Source organism: Xylocopa sonorina, chromosome 4 (genome assembly GCF_050948175.1).
Source record: "Xylocopa sonorina isolate GNS202 chromosome 4, iyXylSono1_principal, whole genome shotgun sequence".
NCBI lineage: Eukaryota > Metazoa > Arthropoda > Insecta > Hymenoptera > Apidae > Xylocopa > Xylocopa sonorina.
In genome coordinates, this window is record NC_135196.1 from 10842282 (window position 1) to 10869717 (window position 27436).

The 27436-nt window shown below is 40.0% G+C and overlaps 1 protein-coding gene across 2 annotated transcripts in view; it reads right to left on the reverse strand.

Annotated features, from left to right (window-relative positions):
- Window positions 1-10056: 10056 nt before the first annotated feature.
- The window catches only part of LOC143422921 (furin-like protease 1), a 167524-nt gene continuing 150144 nt past the window's right edge, over window positions 10057-27436 (reverse strand). For both annotated transcript variants that reach the window (XM_076893901.1, XM_076893900.1), the window contains 2 exons: window positions 24784-25068; window positions 10057-11014 (listed from right to left, as the gene is read on the reverse strand). In XM_076893901.1, coding sequence (XP_076750016.1) covers window positions 10569-11014; window positions 24784-25068 — 731 coding nt within the window. In that variant the 3' untranslated portion in view covers window positions 10057-10568. The remainder of the gene's footprint in view (window positions 11015-24783; window positions 25069-27436) is intronic.

Below are 27436 nucleotides of genomic sequence, written 5' to 3' on the forward strand. Positions count from 1 at the left end.
TTTCAGCTTGGCTGGGAACTTCGCGTTTCAGGAAGCGCCGTTAAATCGGGGGGCGGTTGAAATTATCGATTCGGTATAATTGCAACCCTCGATAATTGGCTGTGTCAGCGGAATCGCAATGCATGGTAAACTAGTTACATGGGGTAGAAGTAACAACTTCATTAACGCATCAACGCGTTGCACTTTCGTGTTTCGCGTGGTCGTGGGGCTCTGTTTCGAAATGTTCCACTTGAAACAGGGCTGCGTGATCCCGCGTACCTTTGGGCAGAGGGTGAGAATCGGGAAAAAACGAACAGAATGAACGTTGCAGCGCGGTGGACATCAAGTTTTGATGAACGTGACTGGTCGTATGCATTACAGCGTTGCGCTATGATGGACGTCGCAATGACCGTCGTAACGTCCGGTTTTCCAACACTGGTTGACCATGCCTATATCGTGCCACTATAATGTGAAAGTATTATGACCTGTACGGATGGTAAAAAAAATCGCTATAATTTAAACCCCGCTCGAGGCTTGGAAACTCTTTCAACTGAAGTAAAATGACAGATATCTAAATGTAAACGATGCGGTTTCAAGTAACTTGATTGATCCGTGTGAATGAGGCTTAAAGAAAAGGATTAAAGTTTGTACGTACATATAGAGATATATTTGCTTTAATATAATACAACATTAATAAAATTATCAGCACACGCCTAACCAGCACGTCTGTTGGCAAGCCTATCCCACACGTCTGACCATATATCGATTTCTACTACTTAAACCTGTATTCCATGCGAAGTACGGCCGATACTTTGCACATACGCGATATTTCTTCGTATCAACTGTCAATTCTGGTGTCACTGGGTGTCGCCAATGGCGCACTATTTTATCTCAGGTCGCAAACAGTTTATAAAAGTCTTCGAGAAGAGATTGTCGCGTAAGTTACGAGCCTCGGGAAGACATTAATAAAAAGCACCGTCACCCCTCCAGGTATTTTATTCTTCCGGGCATTCTGTCAGCTTTACGCTCGCAAAAATACGCATCCGCCGGACAGGATCCTCCTGTACGCTTGATATTCCCGTGTACATCCGTTCCTCGGTGTAAATCACCGTGGCCAGTGAACAGTCCGTGGGTTTCTGGCCGGCGTGTAAGGTACAAGGGGGATAGCTTTGAAGTGAGTTAGATCAGGCCGATGCACGCGACGTGGTATCGTGGCTGGCAGCGGGAACCTAGTGTTCGTTGATCTACGAGCGGCCGGAAACGAGAGGATGCACGGTTAAAGCCACCGATAGAAGAAACCGGAAGCGTGCGCAGTCCTGGCGAGATACACCGCGATGAAAACGTAGGAGCAAAGGGTAGAAAAAGGGTGGCGTGGCCATAGCTGCGTGCGTTCAGGGGATTTGGCGGTGGTGGCTGGGTTCAGCGGGGCCACGAGGGGGGTTGAAATAGCCCTGCCGCGGCTACCAGTGGAAATGTTTGCGAAATGGGAGGCAGAGTCGTTTTCAAGATGCGATTGCGAGGTTGCGAGAGCCGCGTTTCATCGATCGTATTATACAGCCGCGATATACACGGTTTACGCGGCGATAACATTGCGCGGCATTGTTCTTCGGAGGGTCGGAACTTTTTTAAGTGGAAAAATAAATCCACCTCCAACCCCCTCCCCCCGTTACGGTTTACCGAATCTTTCAATACGATCAATTGTCTTGTTTGCTCGAAGTAAGTTTCTAATTCTGGGAAAAACAAACGTTCGTTTGGTAGGAAGATGGCGTGTATTAGTAATCCTTTTCGTTCGAATCAGGGGGAAGGAGGGTCGCGAGAAAACGATTTGATCATTTTGCCGATATTGGATCTATACGTTACGCGCGGTACATGATTCTGTGATATATGAATGCATACGTGAAAGCAATAAACATCTGCGAGATATATTCGTGCTGCGAAAAGATACCTAAGAATACGATGCTCGCGGACACGTGTACTGCACATTTGGGGTAATTTCGGAATTCTACAGCCTTTCTGGTAGCCAGAAACCACAATTTTGACGGACATGGCTCGCGATGACGCAATAAGTGGATGCAGATTTCCAATTTTTTACTAATAACAAGCTACCCTAAAATAAAAAAGGAGTTTCTGTTTGCATATCTACTTTCTGATACTTTGTATTCGTTCGTATTGCACTGTTAAATATGCATTTATCCGTCGTCTAAATACTTTCAGCATTTCTTTTCTCGCTACAATTCAGGCACTTTTTCCCTCATCTCTTTACCTACGTTTCCATGCATTCATTCTTCTGCTTTCACACGCATATCGTGCTGGAAGACGACGGAATAATTTCTGCAAGTTCCCAGCGAGGGTTTCGCTCGTTCATCCGGAATATCTCGTCTTCTTGCATCACCGCTTTGAATCAACGGAGCACTTGAATAATGTTTATACGACATTGATTGCCCATAAAGATATTCACGAAGATTCGTGGAGATTTCAAACTTTCTGATTCATTACCGGGGAAAGTTTCTTTAGAATTTAAACGTGGCTCTGTGTGCGCATTCCTAGTCGAAATCAGCGGATGTTCCTTTTGTAATTTTTCCTGTTAAATACTTTCGAATTTATTGGGAAACTCGTAAGCGAATTCTTCGATTCTTTTTATACCACTTGTAGATTGTTCTTTAATTTTCTTTGGATCTTACGAAATGTAAATTTCATATTTATAAGGGTTTTTCCGTCGTCCGAGGCAGGTACACCGTATTTTCTTTCTCGCGATGCCGGTGAAAAAGGAGTTAATGGAACGGGAGGGGTGGATTTATCGAACGTAAGCATTGGCGGGTGCCGGCACTAAATCATAATGCGATTTTAAAGGGGCGGTTCGATTCTGAATGCAGGTTATCCAGACAAAAGAGAAGTAAAACCGAGTAGAACCATCTCTTTTCTTAAAGTTTTCTGATTTACTTTCCAATTTAGGTGCTGTTCGCGGTATTCTTTTTACATACTCAATTTTATAATTCCCTCTACGTTTATTCACGTGTCCGGAACGGGGGTGGAGACTGATTTGAAATGAAAATTGCCCGTTTCGAGTATCGTACGTATTTCCCAGCTTTTATCCAGGTAATTTTTCTATCGATTCGAAATTTACACTGCATCAAACGGCAAAAACTCTGGTCGTTAATGTAGAATTACAACCGATCGAATCTGCAACGTGAATGCGGGTTGTTGCGGTCACTTCGTGTTATACAAACGCTGTAAGCATCGTCGCATGGGAGATCAAAGGACAAGCTGCGTGAATTTCGTTTGATCCGTGCTGTACACGCGAGAGTATCAACGTGGTTGTAAAAATACCTGTTCAAAAAACTGTTTAACAGTATCACGATGATAACCGCGATAGCAGTTAATCGAGTTTAAAGGGGCAAGCGGTTTTACGTGGATGAAAGTAATAAAGTGACAGACATCGAGATTAGTCATGACTAAAAAGTTTCCCCTTAGGATATAGGGGGAAGTTCCTCGACTTTATCCACAAAGTAAGCGTTTAAATTCAAACTACATTTCCACGGGTGCGGTGGCGGGCTTCACAGAGGCACAGCTGCTCGATTGTCTTCCACTGGTGCACCGCTTTCAGCTTCCTCCTTTGGAGAGGCACAGAAGAATACGGTCACGGCCTGCGCTTCATAATGCAAAGTGTCATTACATATATGTACAATCGATGCCACGATGAGTATCATCCGGATGCCGGTTGCTTTCGAGGTCAATTACAAGTCATTCCTTAAGCAACCGCCGTCGATACGATCTTACGCCTGATTTCCATACTGGGTTCTAATTAACATATCAGACGCCAACTCTGCCCTGGTACCTATCCGTAGATATCTTTCATCCGATTCTAAATTGTTCTTTGTCGAACCAGTTTCCTCTCACTTGATGCATATTTAACTGGAAAAATATCGTTCTAATTCTATTATTAGTTTTACGAAACAAATCAATTTTCCATTAAGATCAATTTTTGTTCAAGATCTTAAGGTTCATCTTCTGTAACAGATAATTTTCTGATCGATTAGTTGTTCCATAATTAAAGAACTGCGAGGCTGACTTTGATGGAACAGGGAAAAAACGGAGGGAACGAAAGAAGGTCGCAGATCGTCTGAGAGAAGATTTCATAGAGTCGTAGACGAAGCAGCAGAGGAGATTTTCGTTACAAATGAAACACTATCAATTAAAGACCGTTGGCCCATGACCGGGATGTTCAATTTTGTGTTCAAACTGTTATACTTTGGACTCCGGTGCCATTACTGGAATTGCTCGGTATACGTAGTTACACACGTGTCCCGTGTCATTTCGAAAGTTCCGAATTTATTAAACTTCCCGTCACGCGCGGCGGATTTTTCATTTGCCTAGCGCGAGCGTGACAATTATTAACCGACCCGCTGGATTCCTCTGCATCCGACAGCGATTAATCATCCCCCAAAAATATATATCTTAGACAAACCGGCTCGTAATTGGTTAACGGGAGGGAAAATCATCAAATGGAACGTGACAGTGTAATTTCTCAAATGTGTCTACCGCACGAGCTAATAGTATTTTGATGGGAATGTTCGAAAGAACGGAACCAATCTATTACTTGCAAGCTGACCTTTTTTTCATGTGGATTGTAACTAATTTATGTAAATTTTGTTTTTAGGTGTGTCCGCGAGGTTTGCACTTGGAGCGTCAGCGTTCTAGACGTTAACGCAAACACAGGCGCCATTCGGTTCAAGTGTAGAATCCCTCACTTATTTATATGTACTCAGTTAGCCCGAAAGGACCCTTTTGACCTTACCTAGCTTCAGACTCTCTTCCATTCATTTGTAGCCCACCAAAGGCTGCATTCGTATTTCTTGGGAAACGTCGACATCGGATTTTCGCCGGCGGCTGTCTGACATTGCCTCTTTTTACGGCCACGCAGCGAAGAACGACTTCGAAGGGTGGATTGCGAGACAGGATGGATCTTGCTCGAAAAGACCTGAGTCGTGCATTTAATTCGTTCCGTTTCCAGATCTGTCAATCGAGCAGAATTATTTTGCTCGAGACATGTTAATTACATTGAGAAAATCAATTGATAACTTCAATTTGTTACAGTAGCGAAGTTGTACCATCGACGACGCTGCGAGATGTTCCGTTCAATAAGTACGGATATCAGCATGAGAAATTCGCAAACTACACTCCAAGGTCACAATACGACGGAGCTAGAAAACTTGGGGATCTGGATGAAACGATACGAGTCCTCTGGGAACCGCCTTACAGTAGGTATACCAATGTTCTCCGCGTCCTATTGAATAACTCAACGTTAACATCAACCTCCACCCTGCACCCTTCTCTTTGCACACGCTGCTTCTCACCCTCTGCCATTTGGGAGATATCAGGGCGGAGTCCAGGAAACGAAAACAATCATTCCCCAGCACGCGAGTGCAACCCTCGCCGATACCATCATGTTTGCTCGCAACGCGGAAATTGTTTGTTCAATTTTGCATTATGTTTATTGCATGTCTCAGGTAATCTGTGTGAAAGTATTATTTTTTTACGAACATTCTTTCGTGTGAACGAGATTCGTAGAGGTGGAATACTAATTTCTTAACTAATAAAGGAGATCCTGAATTTAGTTCATTTTGGGGCGAATCGAAGGATATAATGATATATAGGGACGCTGCTATCTATGAGATTAGAATTCCAATCACAGTTGGGATGCATAAAGGGACGAACGTGAGCTGGGAATAGATTTCAATTCGATTTATTAGATTTTAACCGGTTAGAGAGTAGATCAAGATCGAGCTAGGTACCAGTGAGGTATTCAAATTCGTCTGATCTTATGCTTGATCCTTCCTCGCGAGATTAATCGATGGATTATCTTTGAGCGTGGCTGTTTACAGATAACAGTGCAATAAAATCCATGTAATTCTGTGTTTCTTCTAATTCGACGGTACAATTTTAAGGAATAGGATCGTTTATGTTTAAGAGAAGTTTAAGAGAACGACAGAAGTCGCATACAAATGTTCGATGTACTGAATTATCGTTGCGTCGCGCAAGGATCGCGGCAGCCTTGCAGTTTCACAGTTTCGCGGCATGAGAATTGCGAATTTGGTGAAACTTCGTTTCCATTTCCGTTATAACCTTATCCGATATTCGAAGCTGGTGGGATCGTTGAAACGGACGAGCACACACGTACGGTTATTTCGTTGCATTCAATGCGTACATCGAACACTCGGATGGCATTCTACACCCGCGACTCCTATTGTTCCATTACCGTCTGCTCCTTCTTCTTTCCGCCATTACGGGCGCCTCAGAGCGGTAATGTTCACTTTCCTCGGGATAACTTTCAAGGTGGTACTTCCCTCGTGCCAACAGAAACTTGCTAAGGGTAGATTTATTCGTACATTATGCAGGGCGGACCGGTAAAAATCACCTCCTTGAATATTCTTTGAATATGTCAACTGTGAAGGTACGAGAAGAATTTGTCATACGAAACTTATTTGGTACAAGATGGTTTGCGATGATTCTTTCGCGAGTGAAGTTGTTTACGAGATGTGCGGACAGCGAGTTATTTTTATTTAAAAGGTTTTTCATGTTATTTACGATATTAAAGAGGCATTAAAAACTGAGCGTCGAGTTTAGTGAAATTGTAACGAGAGATAATTAAATGAATCGTTGCACCTGCGATGGATCTCCATTGTTTATAACATACCGACGGGCATGGTTAAAAATTGATTTTCGATGTGTTCGATTACATTTCGTTTGTACTCCCCCGAAGTAGCGGCGGTATGTTATTCCGGACGATGAAATACGACGTAGTTAATGGCAATCGATAAGTTTTATGGAGCAGACCATATGAAAGGAAGACAAAAGGTAAACGAAGCAACATTTATTACACGCTTTGACATCTGAGAACATTTATCAATGATTAATGTTGTATTACCGACCGGTTTTTGTTCACCCAAGTGGTAGATCCCGTTTGAAATATGAGCGCGAGGGTGAATAACTTGGCGAATTAAAACTATAAAATAAATAACGTGTGAACGTACAACAATATCGGTGAACAACGAAAGAGTAGACGAATTAATGTTTTATGCATACATTTTTCAAGGCTTAAAAGGGAGAGAGAGGGAGATTAAGCAGAGGCTTTAAACTTTCTATCGCTTCATTTTTTTATTCCATTAAAAAACTCATAAGCCGAAGCTTATGACGGAACGTGATGGAAAACGTAACGGGAAGCTGGCAGAATTTTCGAAAGCTGGTCACGACAGTCTTCGCTGTACACTCGACGGGATGGTTTTGTATGCGCATAATATTTCGTAGCTCGGTGACTTTCAGCACGTAGAGAAGTTACTCATAGGTGGCGAAACAAATGAAGGGCCTACACGTCCTGGTAGCTTTAGAGCTCGGCAATTCACCAGGGAGTCTCCTTCTTTCCTCGTCCCCTTTGACTCGTCCTCGCATACAGCTCCCCCTGCTCTCGTCTGTTCTCTCCCGATCCGAAACTCGACATGAAATAAGAAGAGAGTAAATACTCGGAGTCGTCTCCGAGTACATGGACGTTTGGCACGAAACCAAATTCCAGAAGGCAGAAGGTGCATCATCGCCGGCAAGCGAGAATATATATACGGTTGCCCGTTTCGAATCTCTCGTTCGTACAGTTTATTTCGAGGCGACGATACGGGGGTAACGAGATTTCGTTCTGGAAGTTGTTGCACACCGATCGACACGTTCGATTTCGCTGAGTGGAAGTCGAAAATCTGATCGCTCGCTGGACTCATGTAAGAATGTTGGAAATAACTTCGGGACATTGCACTTGCCGATTGTTTTCCTATTTTGGCACAATTATTTTCGACATGTTAAATTATTTGTGTGATGAACGTGATAAAAAGGAAGAGGATGCAGCCGTAGAAGGATTTATTCGTTGGGTTAATGTTTACCTAGGAATTTCATTAATTTTGTAATTAATAAATTAATTATAAACATAGTTTGCAGTTTTTAGGAATGATACTGAGGGGAAATTATATTCATCAATGAATTGCTTCATTTACACCAATGAAATGTTCAATATGTTTCGCTGGGACCAATCACAGTTGTGCCACAGTGGAAAAGCCCAATATGTAGTCAGACAGTCATCCTTACAGCGTACGTATATTAACATGGGATAAATTATATAGCAATGTACATAACGATATTATATTAAGCGAAATTAGATGAATATATATTAGTTTACTTTAGATTGGGAGCAACGATGTACTAGAAAATTAATAATATTGTTAATTTCCACGAACGTAGACTTTGTCTGCCTTGCAGTTCTTTTTATCAGACCAAAAGCGAACGAAAGGCAGGCGGAAATAAAAATAAAAATTGACACTAGGAATATCAAGCAAATTAATTAAAAGCTTTATAAATTTTTCATCAATTTCATGGTTAAATGGAAATATTTCCAGTGAGACACCGGATGCAAATAATTTATGCACGACATATTGCTAGCAATATCGCGGTTTACGAAATGCAGGCAAGAGCGTGGTCAAACTGAGAAGGCCGCTCGCAACAGTTTGCTAATTATCGCCAATTAATTTGACTGTACGGTCTTTATTCATCTGTCATTGCGCTGCGATATGCGGACACGCTGTTATAACGACGTGTTTCAGTGGATCGCATTCATTATTGACCATTTGGCTATTGGACTTGGCTCATACGATAGATTTTGCAACGTCAATTACTGAAATCCTTTAATTAACGTTATATTTATTAACGGGAATCAATTTCAGCTTGAAAAAATATTTTTCGAGAGTTAATTGCAGTTTGTTAAATTCCATAGCTGTAAATTCAGTTATGATATTTGACACGTAACGTGTGCAACAAATGTAATAATAAATCTATATATATTAAAATATTAAATTGCAAATTAAAATTAATCATTGAAGAAACAAATATTAAAGAACTCTGTATGTGCAATAGTGTTTATTTAAGTATTAATTGTGCCCTTACTACTAAATGTGTGCAACTATGTATAATAAAATACTCGAACCATTATGTGTTACTGTTGTTATGGATAGTGTTTGTTGCATATTGGTTGTTCCATGACACGGCTAAGCTGTAAAGAAAAATGTTTACAGTCATTGATCGTACGAAAATAAAGATTATCGATTGACTTGTTGTGAATTTATTATATTTTAATGTAATATCACCATAGAATAGTGTGCTTTAACGCGACATATCATAAAAATAAAAATAATTGTTTATAATTTTCAGAAGGTGGGATAGTGACAGGATTGTCTTCAATTTTAATGATACTCTTATTTAATATCTCAATTGTTTTACAATATTAACAAAAATAATTGACATAAAAATTTGTTCACGTACTTCGAACGGCACGTGTACACAAAAATTGCTAGATTTGCAAATTGTTAATTTTTGTGCAGTATAATAATTGTTTATCAAACTTACAGAACGTATTATAGAAAATATGTTAAACATTCGCATGTTATTTAATTTCTGATGTTATTAGTTACTCTAACTGAGCAATCGTGCCACGGTGTGAAGTCTTTGGTTGTTAGGAAATGCTGTTTATACTTTATTGCGTTTCGTATGTTTTAACGTAACGTACATAAATAGTATCGGATAGTAATTTCACTGGTATATAAATTACAACGTGCTCTATGCAGTTAGGAACTCGGACAGCGCAAATTGTGTTGCAGTTAGTTACAGAACATAATTTAATTATTCTAATTTTGATTATCGACGAGCACAGGACACTAGGTAGCATAATTTAGTTCCTCTCCGTATATCGGCGATGCAAAATTAACTACGTGTACTTTACAATTAACTATTAATTGTTAGTTAGCTGAGAAGCCCAACTTAGTAAGCGTATTTCCATCGCGATACAATCCTCCGTATCGCAATCAATTATGATTCTGATACTCTAGACCGCCAAATCTAAATTAGAGAGTTCAACATTTTACTCCGCTAGAGGACTTACATTTCTACAGAAACACAATTTGGTTAAATATAATGAAATGACGTTATAAATAACAGAAACATTAACAAATAAGCCTATTTCAATAACGTTAATTCCGCGCTACTTTTACTCGACTATACCAGTGAGAATTGCTCGTAAAGATATTCGGGTGCACTTGATCGATGGTTCATCTGCGTCCGTATAATGCTCACTGGGAAATCACAAACAAGTTAATTCGCGGTCGCGAATTGGAATGTGTTAAAGAAAAGGACGGCATCCTCCCGAGGATTATCATCATTCTTAAAAATACTGTTACAATGTTACAAACGTCACTGGTAGATCTGTTCGTACCTAAAATCATTGAATGAAAAAATAGAAAGACAAAAAGGAATGATGGAAAGATTTCACGACAGCCAGTTATCACTGCGCTTGATATCACACGCTCCGCTCTCGCCCCGTTCCGTTATCCGTTGGCATTCGAATCGAGGAAGTATCCGCCTAGAATTCCAGAAAACCTCTCAAGCATGCAGTTCCCGAAATTTCTCTTCCTTCCTCCGTACCCATCCCCGTAGATCAATGACACCGGATTTCTCCATCCATAGACCAGCCCGCATCGACCGCTAGTTCAAGTAGCACGTCTCCTTTACTCGCTATCAGATACATAGGCATTTTCCTGCAACCTGTCGATATCTTTGTGCGCGTCCCAGTTGCTCGAGAAGGAAACTTTGTTGTATCTGTACATCAGCGTGTTCCTTTTCCGTAAATACCATTTGGCCGCCGCGTAAATGGTCAGAACGAGGAAAATGGCCGCGTTCACGGAGAACAAAATGGTCATCCTGTAGTACCACAGGGTGGACTGCATCGTCCACGAAACCTCTCGTAGTACGCACACGGATTCGTTCAGATTCGTCGAGATTTCCGCGTCCTCGTGGCAACTGGTGCACTCGGTATTCGAGGGTCCTGAACAAGTTAGGCAGGAGTAATGGCAGTTGGAGCAGACTGCCTTCGTCTCGTCGGAAACCCCGTAGGTCTTGGCTGGGCACTCGTACACGCAGTTCCCTTCGTAGTAGTACCAGTTCAGCTTGCATTCTGAAAAATTACATACATCTTTGATGCTCTTCTTCTCGCCCTGTCGCATGCGATCGTATGTTCCGATGTGTTGTTCGTTTCTCTTTTAGTTTACGTGTTTTCTGTAGTGTGTTGTACAAAATAGCCTCGAAGACATACGGATGACAATGACGGATTCGTTCGTCGTGGCCCATCTCAGTCTGGACGTCGCGACGCAGGTGCAATTCACTTTTCGATACACGATGCGCTGTTACGCTGTCGACGTGAGTTTAGTTTTGCGTTGCTGGGAGCGCAAGTTTGTTGTCAAACTGTCGGACCATGCATAAACAATTTATAATTCACCGGGGCCTTGCGGTCGGTGTGCGAAGTTTTCAGATTATCTTGCAATGTAACTTGCATTTTCAAGTAGTCTGTCCGTGAGGAGCAAGTTTCGAACAGTCCTAAGACGAGAGGCATGTTTAGAGCACACCTTGATGAAGTTGATGCCAATATTGGTAAACCTATGCTTTACGAGGAGCGACCGAGTAATTTGAATAACTGTTGTAATCGATGGTCCTGGAAGTCAGGAGCATCTGATTCCGTGCGATACGGTATCTGAATTATCACCGACGATAACGTTCCAATTTTTAATTGTCATCCATACGTTACTCGTGAATATTTAATGTACTGTACTGTGTTCGTGGTTTCAATACATTGTACTCGTGTAAGCTATTAAATTATAGCTTATGTTAAAACATGGATATTTTTAGTTGAACATCAATTTTCGCTATGACTAGATACATATGATATGCAATATATATATATAAGCGATCATTAATGTAATAATAATAAAAAATAAATATTACATTCACTGTATACATTAGGGTTTTGTGAATAAAAAATCGATCGGTCGTAAATACGGTAAACACTTTGGTGAATGTTCGAAGTACACGTTACTATTTGCGGTCTAACTTAAAAAAAAAATAAGCAAGGAGGATGAAATCGAAAACCATTCACTTTTTCTAGCTGTTACTTACAAAAGTTATAGAATACAGATTTATGGTGCATGCTGAAGCATATGTTTGCTGTTTAATTTAAGAGATTTAAGTGCACAATAAAAAGTAGTAAGTATGAAATACGTGGAATAATTATACTGAAAGAAGAATGCTTGTGATTTTATAACATAAGAAAATGATAACTCATAATGACTTTTTATTAGGTTACTGTTGAATAAGACTATAGATTTTGAAACCGAAATTTCCATTTCATTCTCATAATTGAGCAAGCAACAAAGCACATATGAAACACCATAACCTTTCCCCCAATCGTGAAAGATAATAATACACGTAATTCGTACATTATTCCAAGAGGAACCATTTTAAGCACTGCACAAGAATAAAATGAACTCTATTCGATTAATAATATCGAAAATTAATAAATGAATACCAAATTTGCATTTTAGATTTTGTTTTCTATCGCTTATACGTATTCATTAATAATTGATCGGAAGAAAAAAGAATAATGAAAGAAACGTTAGTACTACTCAATCTAACAGGTCGATTACATTTCATATATTACCTCTAATGAAAAAAAAAATGCAATACAGGGTTAATACTGTTGTTACTAATATTATGCAGTACGTTGGCTACGATTCAGGACACTCAATTCAAAATTACAGCGTTTAAAGCCAAAAAAGGATACAAATAGGAACATTGTAGAACGATAGAGAAGTAAGACTCACCGTGCTGGTGAAGCGATCAGGGATAGGTCTTTTTATTTTTAATTGGTTGTAGATGTGTGGTTGTGGATGTGGATGTGGTTGGTGATGGTAGTTGGCTGGTCTGAGAAAATCCGCACCGCAACTCGCCCATGGAGAGCCCAAGTACCTAAATACGTTTTCGGATCCTGCTATGGAGTAGAAGGATAAAGCGATACGTGACACTTTAGGACGAGTAACCTTTTCATTTCACTCCATTGACGAGAATTCAATTTTGATCTCCTGGATAAGCGGCACGATCATCTTTTCTCTCGACGCGACCGATTTCCAGGCTTTTCTTTCGAAAATTCGGTTCGTTTCATATAGTACAAATTGCTCGTATAATATTACAGTCAGGGCATTATTTCTGTAGACTACACGTGATCGTGAACAACCCCTGTGTCGATCGATGGGTATTTTACATGCGATTGAAATTTCGTAACAATCAAGGTATTACAGTTGATTGATAGAGGGAGAAAGAGGGGGCGAAGAAAATAATATTGAAATTTTTAAACAAAAAATGTCTGCGCGAAGGAGATACTTTCTTGTTCGCATTAAAGGCAACTGAACTTTTATGTAGAGGTAGGACACTCGAGATGGGTAGAGAGATTAACTTTTGTTCCACTCTAGGAAAAAGAAACGTGAAAAAAAAGTAGAAACAAAAGGATACGTAAGAAGAAAGAGACAATCGTAATAGTAGCATTGATTGTTAAACATTAATAAAGCAATGCTATAATCGAAATGGAATTTAGATTAAATATTTAAGTTTTGAAGGGAAAAATATTATTTAGTGAACAAAATAAAAAAGAGAAACACACACACACACACTCGTTCAGATACCAATATACAGAATGCATATTATTTTGACCAGCACGTAGTTTATCCTAATAATTATTCAACTAATTATTCATGATCTCGCTACGTGGTTACAGAGACGTGAAAAAAGGGAAATTACTAAAAGAATCGTATCAGAATTGCAAATACATTTGGTGAAAATTAGTCTTGTGTTATTGTGTGCAAGTCGCATAAATATAAAGTGCAATCAAGAAAGTTCAATGAAGAACTCGAATTATTTTAAATAAACGGAAAGAAAACATTTAATTATTTACATATCATTTTATAGCATGCAGGACAAGACACTGAAAAATAAAGTACAGTATTTTGGCGATACATTCATTTTGTGCAGCGAAGATCGTATGCAAAATTGTGCAACAGCGAGACGTTTTAAAAAACAACTTCTTGCGAACGAAGTTTAGAAAGAAGTGTTCCATTGTTTTATCTACAAAGTAACTATTACATAATCGTAATGCACCTCTAGGAGAACATCTACATATTATGCTATGCTCATAATCCAGTTCTAGAACGTAATTCAATTACGATGGCAAAGAATTGAGAACTTGGAATTATTAATATACATAGTTCTTGTACGTATGCGCGAAGTTTTGTTAACCGTTAGATAATGCTGCTTAAGCAGACAAACTACTAAATATCTTTATTATTCAAATGTTGGCATTATAAAGCCCTTCCCAGAGTTCACATTAAAGTTCACTGAATTATTCATGAAGTGCAAGCAGAAAAGTTTGCGTACACACGAAAGTTAAATTAAAATCTATTTCTCTGTTAACTTTTAACAGTTCCACTACCTGTGCAGCCTGTTTCGTCTTCTTGCGCCCGAATCTTTTCAGATCCCTTAATTAACATTCAGTTACCCGTTCGATTCGTTACGAGCGGATGCCTAAATCTACTTGGTCAGGATTTTTCAAAAGGATAGTAAATTTATTTTCAAGCCTTGTACGACAGAGACAAACGAACATTTGCATTTTTATAGATTTACTATCCCCTTTCCTCCAACGATACAATTCGCTCTAGTCACAAATAATTCTACGAAAAGACTCCAATTGCACATCTAGGCTTTTTTCCATTTTCCAATCGAGCCATCGATCATGCGACGATTTAATTACGGCCACATAACTATATAAATGTACTAAACATGCAAATCGACCAGCGCTACACGTTGTACACGTCCGTTACTCGCCATCCACTTAAAAACTCGATAGAAGCATGCTTCATTGGCACATACCTGATTCTCCCATAAATAAAAAAAGAAAATCAAGTCAGCGTGTGCGTCCCGTTGTCAGTGCTAGTCGAATTTGTCAACCACTCGACGTAGCTTTCTCTCTTTTTTTTCTATTCTCGTTAACAAAAATTCGTTCGATATGAATAACGATCTTGAATTTCTTATTCAGGATATTCTCCTCTTTTAATTCATCCATGATATACAAATTTCAATGTCGCATATAATGGTTCATAGTAGTTGCAATTACTTATACAATATATTATGTATATGTGTACATAAATGTACGTGGCAAGCCCTGAACACCGTTTTCAACGCCGATTCTCTTCCCTCTCGTCGCTTTTTCATCTTTTTTTTTTTTCTTTTCAGTTTCTTCTTTTTTTTTCTCTAGTTTTCTCATTGCACAAAAGACTTTTTACGAGAGATCCTTCTTGCCCCTTCTCTAACAGGATCTTTCGAGCACTGTTCGAGAGATGAAAGAGATCGACAGGCGGGAAAGAATGAAATGGCGTGAAGTTGTGGACACGTCGGGCCCTTCGCACCTTACATCCCGTTCTTCTTATCTCAGAACTCTATAACTTAGGATATGTCGCCATTTCAAGCAAAGATACATTTTACATTTTACATACAAACATTTACAATAGATATATTAACAATATGGTGGACCGAGCCACCGCTGGACAGTTACCGAGATCCGATCGTGGACGAAAAGTTTCTCCTTTTTCTTTTTTTCTCCATTCGAAAGTAGTCAAGCTTTGAAATGAACAACACGATTTCGATAGTCGACGTAAGCATCTAGCGTCTTAGGTTCTACGAGTCAGAAGTTAAACAGATTTTCACTCTCATACGTGTAACAGAGGATCTTCAATTTTGTAAAAATTGCGTTGAAAGACTTTCATTAAGTACAAAGAACATCGTAGTGTCAAGTATGCCGAGGAACATAATAAATAACGAAGTAGAATTCTAATTTGTATTGGGACACAAGAATTTAGTTGGATTTTAATTACTTCTTGTGGGAAGTAAATTAAATCGTAGTCACGGATAAAATTAAGGAAACACTCGTCTGATGAAGATAAAAGATTTACGTACTTTAGTTGTCCTAATTAATAAATATTTACAGGAAACGAAGACGTTCGGTCAGTTTTGTATAGTCTACGTATTATTTCGTTCGTATTCTGTGTTTGAGGTATCACCTTATCCAGGATAAATCCGATTGTTGTGTCAAATTATTAAAATTCATTCGTATATAATAAGCAACATATAAAAATAGAAGTTAGTCAAAGAAAATCACTGACTGATAATGTCTACTTAATTCTGTGTTCTATATTAAACAATAGTATAAGCAAAGTTTGTTGAACAATAACGAAACGGAAGGGAAACATTTGCTCTTGAAGTGCAGCGGGATAAAACTGATGTTTCATTGTTGATAGATTGAAATGTACGTTTCTGAAATGGAAAATCCGAAACTGCGAGAAATCATTGACCGAAATTACCGTGTATATTTAATTCTCCCGGGCTAATATTTATCTCATTCATAGCGCGTAAAATATAGTTTATTATTGTCATACGGAAACCGCACACGACGATTCGCAGCATTAAATTTACTCCTACCACCGATCACAACACGAACATCAAAAATCGTTTCTATCAAGCTATTAAGTACTCGATGATAATCACGTTGTTAGCCCGTCGATACGCCCTTAACTACTTACGTTCACGTTAATCACCATCGAAACGATTATCATTTACAAAATTAAATTTCCCGTGATGCGATCCTTCAAATTCTGACTCCTCCGCGCGATATTCTCGCGTCCTTGGAAATCGATCTTCCAACGGGGACGAAGAAATCTCGGCAATAAAAATACCCGCGAGACGCTTTTGAAAGAATGTCCGATCGTCGCGAAGCGAAATAATGTTACGGTAATACCGGAAGTTCGGCTGTCCAGCCGTGTCGTCTGAAGTATTGTACATCTTGGAAGATACTTTTCACACCTGAACGAATCGAAACACATCCAAAATTCTGCGTGGTATCCACGTGTTTATACCATTCGTTTCCCTCTCACTTTACTACCACCAACAGCCGTCCACGCTGATTAGAATAATTGACTCTTATTTTAAGAACCCAATACAGGTTGCCTGGTAGATCGTAGTACTATCAAGACGGGAACGAGGTGGTTGCTCGTAAAAATGAAGATAAATGAGAAATGTAAGAAGCGTGGAATGTTTTCATCGCTTCGGCTGGTTTACGAGCGAAATAATCTTGAATGCAGTGGTACCAGCGATTAATTAGTATAAGACACGTTTCCTTTGCCATTTAAATTACGTTACGCGATGTTATCGTTCAATGTCGATGTCCGCCATGCACATTCCCGATTTCAATCTAGAATCTCGCGTACATCCGTAGAAACGATCCTGATGCACAGGCTACTTATAACCCGATGTGTGTACTTTCGTTTCGAGCCTCGTTTCATTTTCACCTATCGCTCTACAAATCTCATTCATCGCTATCATTCGCAAGTTTTGTTCGTTTCTACGATGTCATCGTCGAACAATAACACTGTGCAACGCAATTCAAACTAACTGTTCGATCAGCACTCTATTCCCACGTTAGAAATCATATCTCTCGAAGAGCCAACCGAGCGATCGAAAAATACTTTCTTCTACAGTTTTCATTTATTTTGTAATTGTACCTCTTCGTCGATTGTACTACGACATACCCGTGTATACGTATAGTCGGGATGTACTTTCGTTTCTTAGGATTTCCGAACTCGATGGAGTCCGCTCGTTTTTACCTCGAAAGTTTCTTTCAAGCTTTATACCTTTTCTCCTCATCGTGGAGCAAGGTTCTTCGGTTGAATGTTGTAAATATTAAAATATTAAAGATTTTACGTTTCGAGACCAAATCCAAGCTTCTCGATTCCCGATCGTCTGTTCTTTTTTTTTTAAGATTCTTTCGAAGGCAGAAATTGAACCGAGACGTTCCGTGGCGTTCTTCGAAAGTTGCGAAGCATCGCGAAGCGCGCGTCTAGTAGACTCGTATAAAATATAATTGTTACTCCTAATTTGTTGAAAGGTTCTCCGTTAGGTTCGACAGCGACTTCTCTTTTTGCGTTGCGTTTTTTTCTCGATCTCATTGATACTGTGCCTCCTCTTGTGGAATTCGTAGTAACGTCGAAGGAACGATAGTCGACAGCTGCCTGATTAAAATCACCTCGTGTATGCTTGATTCGTATCGGTATTTCGTCCATTATTGCACGTATATACACAATTATACAACATTCACTTACGGGGTGCGCGCAATTAACCCTCCATAACCCAAAGCACTTGTTCTCCAGTTTGAAACGGCGAGTCGTGGCTGCGAACTTCTTCTTCGGCGGAACAAAATCAATTACGGAGTGACACGTAACTTTAAATTTACAATATTGTACATACACGGTCGATTAGAAGTTTCTAGTGGATTATAGAGAGTTGGACAAGAGCGCAGACGTAATGGCATAGAAGAACGTTGACGGTAACGAAAACGATTGGAAGTTATTATCGGATTCTCTTAACGAAATAATTTGATCATTCTCTACCTTGACTCAATCAACTCAATTAACGATTAGAAATGAATAATATCGCGGGCGTTCGTTTTAATCAATTAACCAGCTCTCTGATTGTCTGGAAGCAATTCCATATTTACAAAATACGAAGACATTTCACTATATATTATTAACATCGTAATATAATTAGTGGTTAATTGCCGCACTGTTTAATTGTCCCAGAAGATACTGTGCATTTCGAGACTGCAGTTTACGAAGACGTGGCTGAGACCAAAAATATATCATCGCGAATATCGATGCGAGGAACCGTTTAAACGATATACCATGTACTACACACGCTTCATTTCGAGATGGACAGCTTAAAAAATGATTTCGAGCAGCGACTGAAACGTGTGGCAGATCGTATAATGTAGTAATCACGCTATTCGTGGAATTTTTCACGAATAGCGTGAACCCCTTTCAGCGTTCCACCCTTTTATGCCAATTACGTATGGACTCTCTCGTATTTTATACATCCGGATTATGCTGCCATGCGATATTTATACAACTAATAAATTAAAAGCTAAATATACATATTCGGAACTGTAGCTTCTCTATTCGAAATGATCGCGAACGGTAAACGATACCCCAAAAAGAACCGATCGCCTTTCCTAAGAACCCGTGTCTCTAAGTACACGCGAATGAAAGCTCAACGAATATAACAGTGTAACGATCTCTTTAAAAAAGCGTCAATTGTTAATATATTTATATATTTATTTATTTATTTATTTATTTATTTATTTATATATATATATGTTTCTATATATATATAGAAGCGTATTTGTTGCTTTGATCGTCGCGATTTTTTCCGTCAGATGCAAACTTCGTCGATGCTCGATTGTTCTTCGTCTATTGAACGAATGGCTGTGTGCGAAAGATTTTCGAAACGCGTTCACTTCGCGGTTGACAATCCGAGGTGAGAATTTCGAGGAACTGTTTGTGCGTATGGTAACTACTTGGAGTCGATCAATTACCGTAAGTACATGAAACGGTTCGCGTTTGAGCGCAGGCTGTGTGTACTCGACTTAACACGCGATCAACTGATCCGCTAAAAATTCGCTAACTACGAACGTATAATAACACGAAGCTGGATAGAATAACAATTACACTTTGGCCAGAGTTATCGTTGCCTTCGACGCCCCCTCACGCCTTCGATGGAGTGCATTGTTTAATCGTTGCGGCTTGATTTAACGAGCGCGCGCTCGAAGGTAACGACGAGTCTGTTGGAAGTATATTTCGAAGTTGTATCGCTTGGGAGGGTCTCTACCGATCGATCGTGACGCCGATTAGGTATTATCGTGTCGTTCGAAACTTGGAGGAATTCGAAATGAAAGTTTTTTAATCGCGGAACGAACGTAAACTCGGCCGACCGAACGAAAAGTTAATGGTCGCTCGAATTCAGTATAGAAATGCCCCCTCGCAATGGAAAATGATATGTGCCCGACAGCGTACTCGGTCGATCGCGTCGAATGCTTTTCGCGTTAAGTGAAAACGACGACGATAACACGTCGTGCACCACGCGACACTATTGTTCACCATACGGTTACAGTGATATGATTTGTAATACAATAACAACGGATAACAAATAGACGATGCTGCTGCAAGACAGATGATAAAAAGAATGATAACAATTGACAGCCTCGACCTAGACATACCTACTCGCTAATAAAAAATATATGTATATATATATGTATATTATATCACTATTAGTTCGGTGTATTCTATAAACGAACCAAGGAACCATTTTTGATGTAGACTGATAAAAGGAAGTTGACATTCGAGACGATTGGTTGAAGAGATTGCGAATGGAGTATGTTAACAAGTGATCTCGTCTTTTTTTTTCTTTAAATTTCAGAATATTTGCTTTTTGAAATGTAAATCCGCAGGAGGCGTGCGTACGAGACGCTAGAATTCAATCACAGACGATAATTAAGTATGACAGAATACGTGGTATTGCAGAAGTTACGTGATTTGTGCGTTTTCAAGGGTGTATAGATTGAAAATATCGATTCATTTTCCACGATGAATAGGAAGACAGCTAATCTGACAGTGTTGCGTGAATCAGCTTTTGATCTTTGTAAATCTGATCAATTATGCGGAGGAATAACGCGGTTCACGTACGTATAGAGTAGTTGTTAAATGAACGTAAAAAATTTGTGACTCTGTATCGTAATAGCAGCCAAAGGAAATTACAGTTAATCTCGTCAGATTATCATTCGTAATATCTAAAAACAACAATATTAAACTAAGCTATAATATTAGCAATGTAAAGACGATATGTAATAATGAAACTCGAGGTACGTTGCCACAATCAAGAGAAAAAGGAAATTGATATCACCGCGAGTCGATCATCGTATCCCATGTGGCTCGAATCTTGATGGAACTTAATTTCAATTTTTACGTAGCAAAGTTCCTTTCAATGAAAGAGTAATTAGATAGTATTTACCGTTCGGCTCTTTGTAGGTGGCCTGCAGCGATGCCAATTATTGGCAAAGTAGGTCGTCCGAACTTGCGCTGGCTTAGTCGTTTCTTTCCTTTTTTTTTTTTTTTATTTTAATTTCATATCTACCACTTGGAGTAAATTTTTTGCTGTCCAATATCTTTACGCGTCGCGTATCGAATCTCTCTCCAGAAACAAATTTATTTGGACATTTTTGGATATGTACTACATCGCTAATACAAATCCTTCGTTTCGCGAATTATTACAAATCAAACAGATTGTTCACGTAGATTCTATTCGCGACATTTTAAACTCAATATTATTTTTCCCAAGTTTTCCTCCTCTGCCACGTTACGTGCACTTTTTTCCTCCAAACAGTTCAGTCCACGATCATTTTACTAGATCGAGTCGTGCGCTCCTCGAGCGTGTGTAAACCTATTGCAATTCGAATAGCTATTGCTGGAATGCTCTTATCGGAATCACGAAGCAGCCTTTTAATTAAAATCTCTCCACCGTTTAAACGCGAAAATTAATTTTATAAATTTCGATATGGAGATCAAAGCACCGTGCTCCGTATGTATTATTTGCTCCTCTTAACGAAACTGAGATTTCATAAACATTATTAGGGCGTAATGAAATTTGGCATTCGTTCACGTGAATCCACAGTGAGGTCCTCGTCCATTCGTGCAAAAACTCTGCTGGTTAAACGATCCCTACCGTTTAAACGAACAGTGATCCAGGCCCTAAAACCACTTCAATTAGAAATTGCCCATCCTAACGTATCCTAGTTTCATGGAGCTTCGCAAACGGAGAACCGAACGTCCAATTCGTCGTACGTAAACGATGCCCTTTTCGAGTCCACGAGTTGAGTTGCTCGGACCTTGTCTTTTTTATGGATCGTACTTTACGAGATTTTTCTTCTAATTTGTGTTCGTCAAGCGAAAGCTCGGCGAGTTTTATTAGCTTCCTGGTTGATGCAATTTTAAATAGCTGAAATTGACTTTCCGCCACGAAAATGGCCGGCAAATTAATTCGCAGCAGGGTATTTTTATAAACCTTATGAGCCTTTTTCATTTGTACATATGGAACTATTTTGTAACCGGCTAGCGAACAATACGGATCTCCCTTGTTCGTGTTTCCATTTATTTGCGATAAGGCTGTGAATCACTGATTGCAGCTCCAACGGCAATATCTATTTTTCGTACGTAAATGAAGAGATTATCGTATATAACGTGAGATAGAAGTTAATATTTTCGAATGATAAAATTTTATGAACGCCAATATTGTAACTTCGGTTCGCAAACAACCTCGCTTCATTTTCCGTGTTTATTATCGTGTTGTACACGACACTCCGATCGCGTTTCATTTCATTTCCACTTCGTCATTTTCGTATAGCCAATTTATTATCAACACGTACATCGATGGATTTTACTCGAATCCTTGAAATTTTATTTGTACGTTTAGAATGGCGGTGTGAACATTTAGTAGCCGACGTTTCCGTAATTTGTTTTACCTTTCAGGTGTAGCTGAAGCAAAGCTCGCGTTGCTGGAAACAAACACTCGGGTTTATAAAAGTACCGGATACTTCCGTCTGATCTCTGGACGTTGAAAACGGCTTCAAAAGTTTGGTGTAACATTCAATTTTCGAGTCCAGTTCAAATACCAGAGCGTGTCAAGATTTATAAAATATCATTTTCTACGAAAATATCGTTCCATTCAAATGCATCTCGATTCTTACAGAACTACTTGTCCCTTAAAACTTGTCAGGGGTAAGTTACGGGGGTGTTTAGCGAGCCAGTGCCGAGTGTTCCATTTCGAATCGAAGTCTAGTAACGCAGTCGAGGTTCCACAGTTTTTTAGGGGGCCAGCATTAGAGGGTATCGCGAATCTTCTCTGTTTGCACCAGTCGCCGGTAAACGCTCTGTTACCTTTTTGTTACGGCAGTGCTGATGGCCCCAGCTGGGGTTCCCTCCCTACCCCCCTGGGTAAGCTACGGTCTAGAGAAGGCGAGGGAGAAAGTTCGACAGAAAGAAACTGAAGCAAAGGGACACAGTGGAATCGTAGCGAGCACTGTGAAGGAAGAAACGGGGAAGATAAAAGTGAAACGTCTGCAAAAAAAAAAAAAAGAAGCGAACCGACGCGACTCAGAGGAAGCGAAAGGGATGAAAGAGACGCGAAGGGAAACACTCTGGAACACGTACGGTTGTTTCGTCAATCGATACGTTGTGAAAAACCTATTGTTACCTCTAGTACGGATATTTGAGAACGTTACGAGATTACTAAAATATCGTTTTCCCGTCTTTTTCCGAATATTTTTCACGTGAATTTCATTCACTTGTGCACGGTAAAGGAAGAAGATTCAGTTTCAGTTTTTTAAACGAGACACAGCAATGGGTCGCGAAGCTGCGAGGCTGATGCATCTTGCTTTTTCTTCTGACCGTCGATCGAATTTATAAGAAACTGAGCGGAGGATACGGTTTCGGGGTAGATGACAGTGGTAACGTTATAGTTACGCGAGGCAAGTTTCCTAGGATCGTCCTGTGTGCACGAAATTAGCGAGGAATCGAATCGAACCTCGCGTTTAGATGCGACCCTTCGATTTCTAATTCCCGTAGTGGCAGTTTCGCGTGGCTCCCTTATCGTATCGTACAAAAGTGCGAGAGATGTTATCGAATAATACGGAACGGCGCGGCGTATCGAACGTGGTTACTCTGCTGAAACGTAGCAATGTTGCCCCGGATGGAGCACGGAGGAAATCGAGCAACGCTCTCGCTGAAATTATCACATTTTGTGATAACAAACAGAACTGAACAACGGAGCTGTCTATTAGCTCACTCTTGGCTATGCAACCGGATGGAAAATTGTTATTGAAACGTATCCTTTTCGGGGCGCGCGTTCACCGGCAGTTGGAATATCCATTCTGAATAATTCATCGCGATGAAAACTCAAGGGATCGCTGCATATTCAAGGGAATCGAATGATAAACACTTTACTTTGTATTCGTTCGATCTGATTCGCGGGATGGATCGACCTCCTCCGTGCTCGATCTCGATCCATCGTCCACACCCTAGTCCCATGTTCACCAACGAATGAGGTTACCGCTGGCGCTCCTCTCGAACGTCCCCAGATAACTCTTCCTATACGCATACCAGTCACAGAAATCTCTCATAGACGACACTTAATTGAACTAATCCTAACCCTAGAACGACATATGTACGTTAAAGGTGTCTATCCGCTTGAGCGTTTGCTGCGAGCGAGCAACCGGAAGTTCGTTTGTTCGTTCGTTGTTCTCCACCCCGACACCGGCAGGCGACCGATTTCTGACCCGAATTAAAATGAGCCTGCGTACTCCGCCAGGTCCCTGCCAGTGTCGGACGCGAACAAGCTGTTTGCACGTCTGTTCGTTGATCGCTCGTGGCAAATGGTCAAGCGTATGCACACTTTCAGTGAGCGATCGGGCCGCCCGCGCAGCTGGTAGCAACCGAGCGAGCCCGTAGGACATTTTTAAGCTCGATGTTTAGCACATCCTTCAGAGTCCTTTCTCCGGACGGGCGAAGAAGCGTCAAAGGAGAAAGCAGCTGACCCGACGGCCGACTCTGACATCTCCGTCGACTCACGGCTAGGGAATCACAACACACAATGTTCGAAGAAACGCGTCGACACTTGGCGCGCGCCTCCTGCATCCCGTTTAAATCGTACATAGCGTGGCCAACGTGTCGATCGTCCGTGGACATCATCATGAGCACCATGGGGCGCCCGATGATCTGCCGATCGCCGAGGTTGCGTCGCACGCCGCCTTTTGTTCGCGCGACACCCTCGAGGATGAGCCCAAGGTGTTGCTGTCCACCTTGAGGTCACTCTCGTTCCCGACACTCGACGGCTCCTGCCAGCTGGCTACCAGGTTCCACCAGCTGGCACTACCGAGCAGGTAGGCTAGAAGGAGTAGAATGAGGCACCCACCTAGGCACCTGCGACTTCCTGGATCGATGCTACTGCAACCGCTCGTCTGGTTCTCCGTGGTCGGTCTTTGCACTTCCGGATGCGATACGCGCTCTACCTGTTGGCTACCCGTCCAGGGATCGCGCTCTGTGTGCACGATGTTCTGCCTGACGCCGATCGCCGTGTTGTCCTGGCCGACGTCCTGGTGGTTCACAGGCGGTAACAGTTTGTCCTGGTCCAGGTCGTCGTCGAACTCTAAAGACGTCTCCGTGCCGTAGAATATCAGCTTGAATTCCTTTAGAGTGTCTGGAACATTATGGCTGGTTTTTATGGTGGGTTTTTTTTTTTTTTTTTATTCAGGACGTGGCTTGTTCGCATTTGTGAAACCGAGATGCGGTACTCTGTTTGGGGTTTCTGTATGAAAATCAAGCGGATGTTTTATCGAATGCTATCGTTTGTTTGAAATTGATTGCAGCTCGGTTTCACTTGTTGCGGTCTACGAAATCATAAAGGGAATAATAGTACTGTCTATCCTAAAAGAAATTGTTGCTTGCAAGCATTAACAAAATTATAGATAATCTTAGAATATTATGTATATATGTGTATCAAGATTTCAGGATTATAATCACCAAAAAAAGAAAAAAAAATCAAGACGTGATAGGTAATTATTTGTAAAAACAAGGAAAAATCAATTATATCTTCAGCATGCTGACATAACAAGAAATTGTGTATTCCAACAATACATTTTACGCAATATAAAGAGTAAGTTGCCTAATAATAAATGTAAGAGTAAATCGTAAAACAAGCAGAATCGTGCTTGAATAAAAATAGAGGATCTAGAAAATGTAAGATAATGTTGTTCCGCGGTAGATAACGGGAAGAAATTACTCACGGTTTTAGTTTTTTATTTCACGATGCGGCATACAGTAATTAAACACACAAGATATCTCTGAAATGTGTACCTCGCGCGGAGAGTTTTTTTTTTTTTCATCAAAAGAACTCGAATTATTATTTAATTCCCTGCGTTACAATGATTCTTGGTCACCTTTATGAAGCGGAGCTTGAACGATTTAAAAGGAAGATAAGAATTTATCAAGGTGACGTTAAAATTATTTATCCTTGAAAATAATTAAACAGACAGGAAAGTCATTAATAACGAGAGATTAAACTCGTTCGGAATCATTTATCTTTTCAGTGCGATTTATTTTCGTTCCATTCGTCTATTTCGACGAGAACCTCATTCACAAGAACGACAGAGATTATCGGAAATAATTTGCAGCAATTTATAGTCTGAATTGCCATCTTACTGCCTTTTCACGTGAAATGACAGGATATTGATGATAGGAAGCTCTCCATATTTATATGAAATTGAAAACCTTATCAGATAGATTAAATTCGGATGAAAGACGTTTTAAAGGGCGTTACTGTTCAGTAACCAAAAACTCCAATTTCTTAAATATTTTCCCCTCATCGAGTGGAATACTTGCTATCTCAATGCAAGAGAAATTATTCCTCCACTATCAATAAACATTCGCGTTTAAATTACGTCTAAATTTTTCGTTACTCGAGTACATTATCTGAATGGTGTGTTTATAAATCTTAATAACACATTGGGTACTTTCACGAGTACATCCTTAAAGTGAAATGGATGCTCCCATTCCACGAATGTCATAAGTGCACTTTGCATTATCCACGCATACGAACCTGTGCGTGGCATCTACAATGTACGTTCATTCACGCGAAGGACTATGTTTCATCCATGAGATACTTCGTGTACTCGATGTCTCGAAGCGTGAGTCTCGGGAAGACAGCGACAGTGAAACGGGGACGGCGGAAATGGTGTCAATGTCGTTGGCGGCGGAAAATTGATAATGCGTCAGAATGTTCCCTCGAGAATTTCGTTTTCGTCTTGAAGGATGGAGAGTTATATTATGATAAAGCGAATAACGATAGGGTACGGTTACGCAAACAATATTAAGTTAGTGCATATCTGTTATATCAATAACAAGGTAGGAAATTTAGACTCGAGGGAAAATCTTTCGATGTCTCCAAAGTATTTGGACACTGTTACATCGTGAAGTCTCGAAGAATGTAATTTTGGGATAAAATTTAGGTGTACGGACGGTGTAAATAAATGTTGTACGCGTTCACTCAAGGAGGAATACCGTGTTAAAGCTGAACTTGAAATAAAGAAAAAAGACGGTTTTCACGTAAATAAATATTCTGTTGGTGTGTTACAAAATGTGAGTACATGTGTGCAACGTTCTTATTGTACAAAATAATACTCAAATAATTAATAATATTCTGTGCGCTATGTGTTTAAAGGATGTTCTTACTAAACACACATTTTCATGCATACAAGCGAATCACGCAGGGAAAGCATTTTCCAGAACGAAGTCACTGGAAGTTTTGATTAAATGATACGGCTTGCGTGCTTCTACTTTAAGAGCTTCAACAACTTCGTAGCCACAGTGACTCTCGTTCGGTAATATCAATAATTAAATTGAAAAAGCATGCAGTAAGGCTTACTTAAATTTTCTTCAACGCGAGACTAATATTTAATCAAAAAGATACTGGCATTATACAAATGAATAACGTTTTGGTGAAAATATAAATTGTGACGAAACGATACGATCGTATATTTGCGATTACTTCAGGTAGAAAATATTTGAAA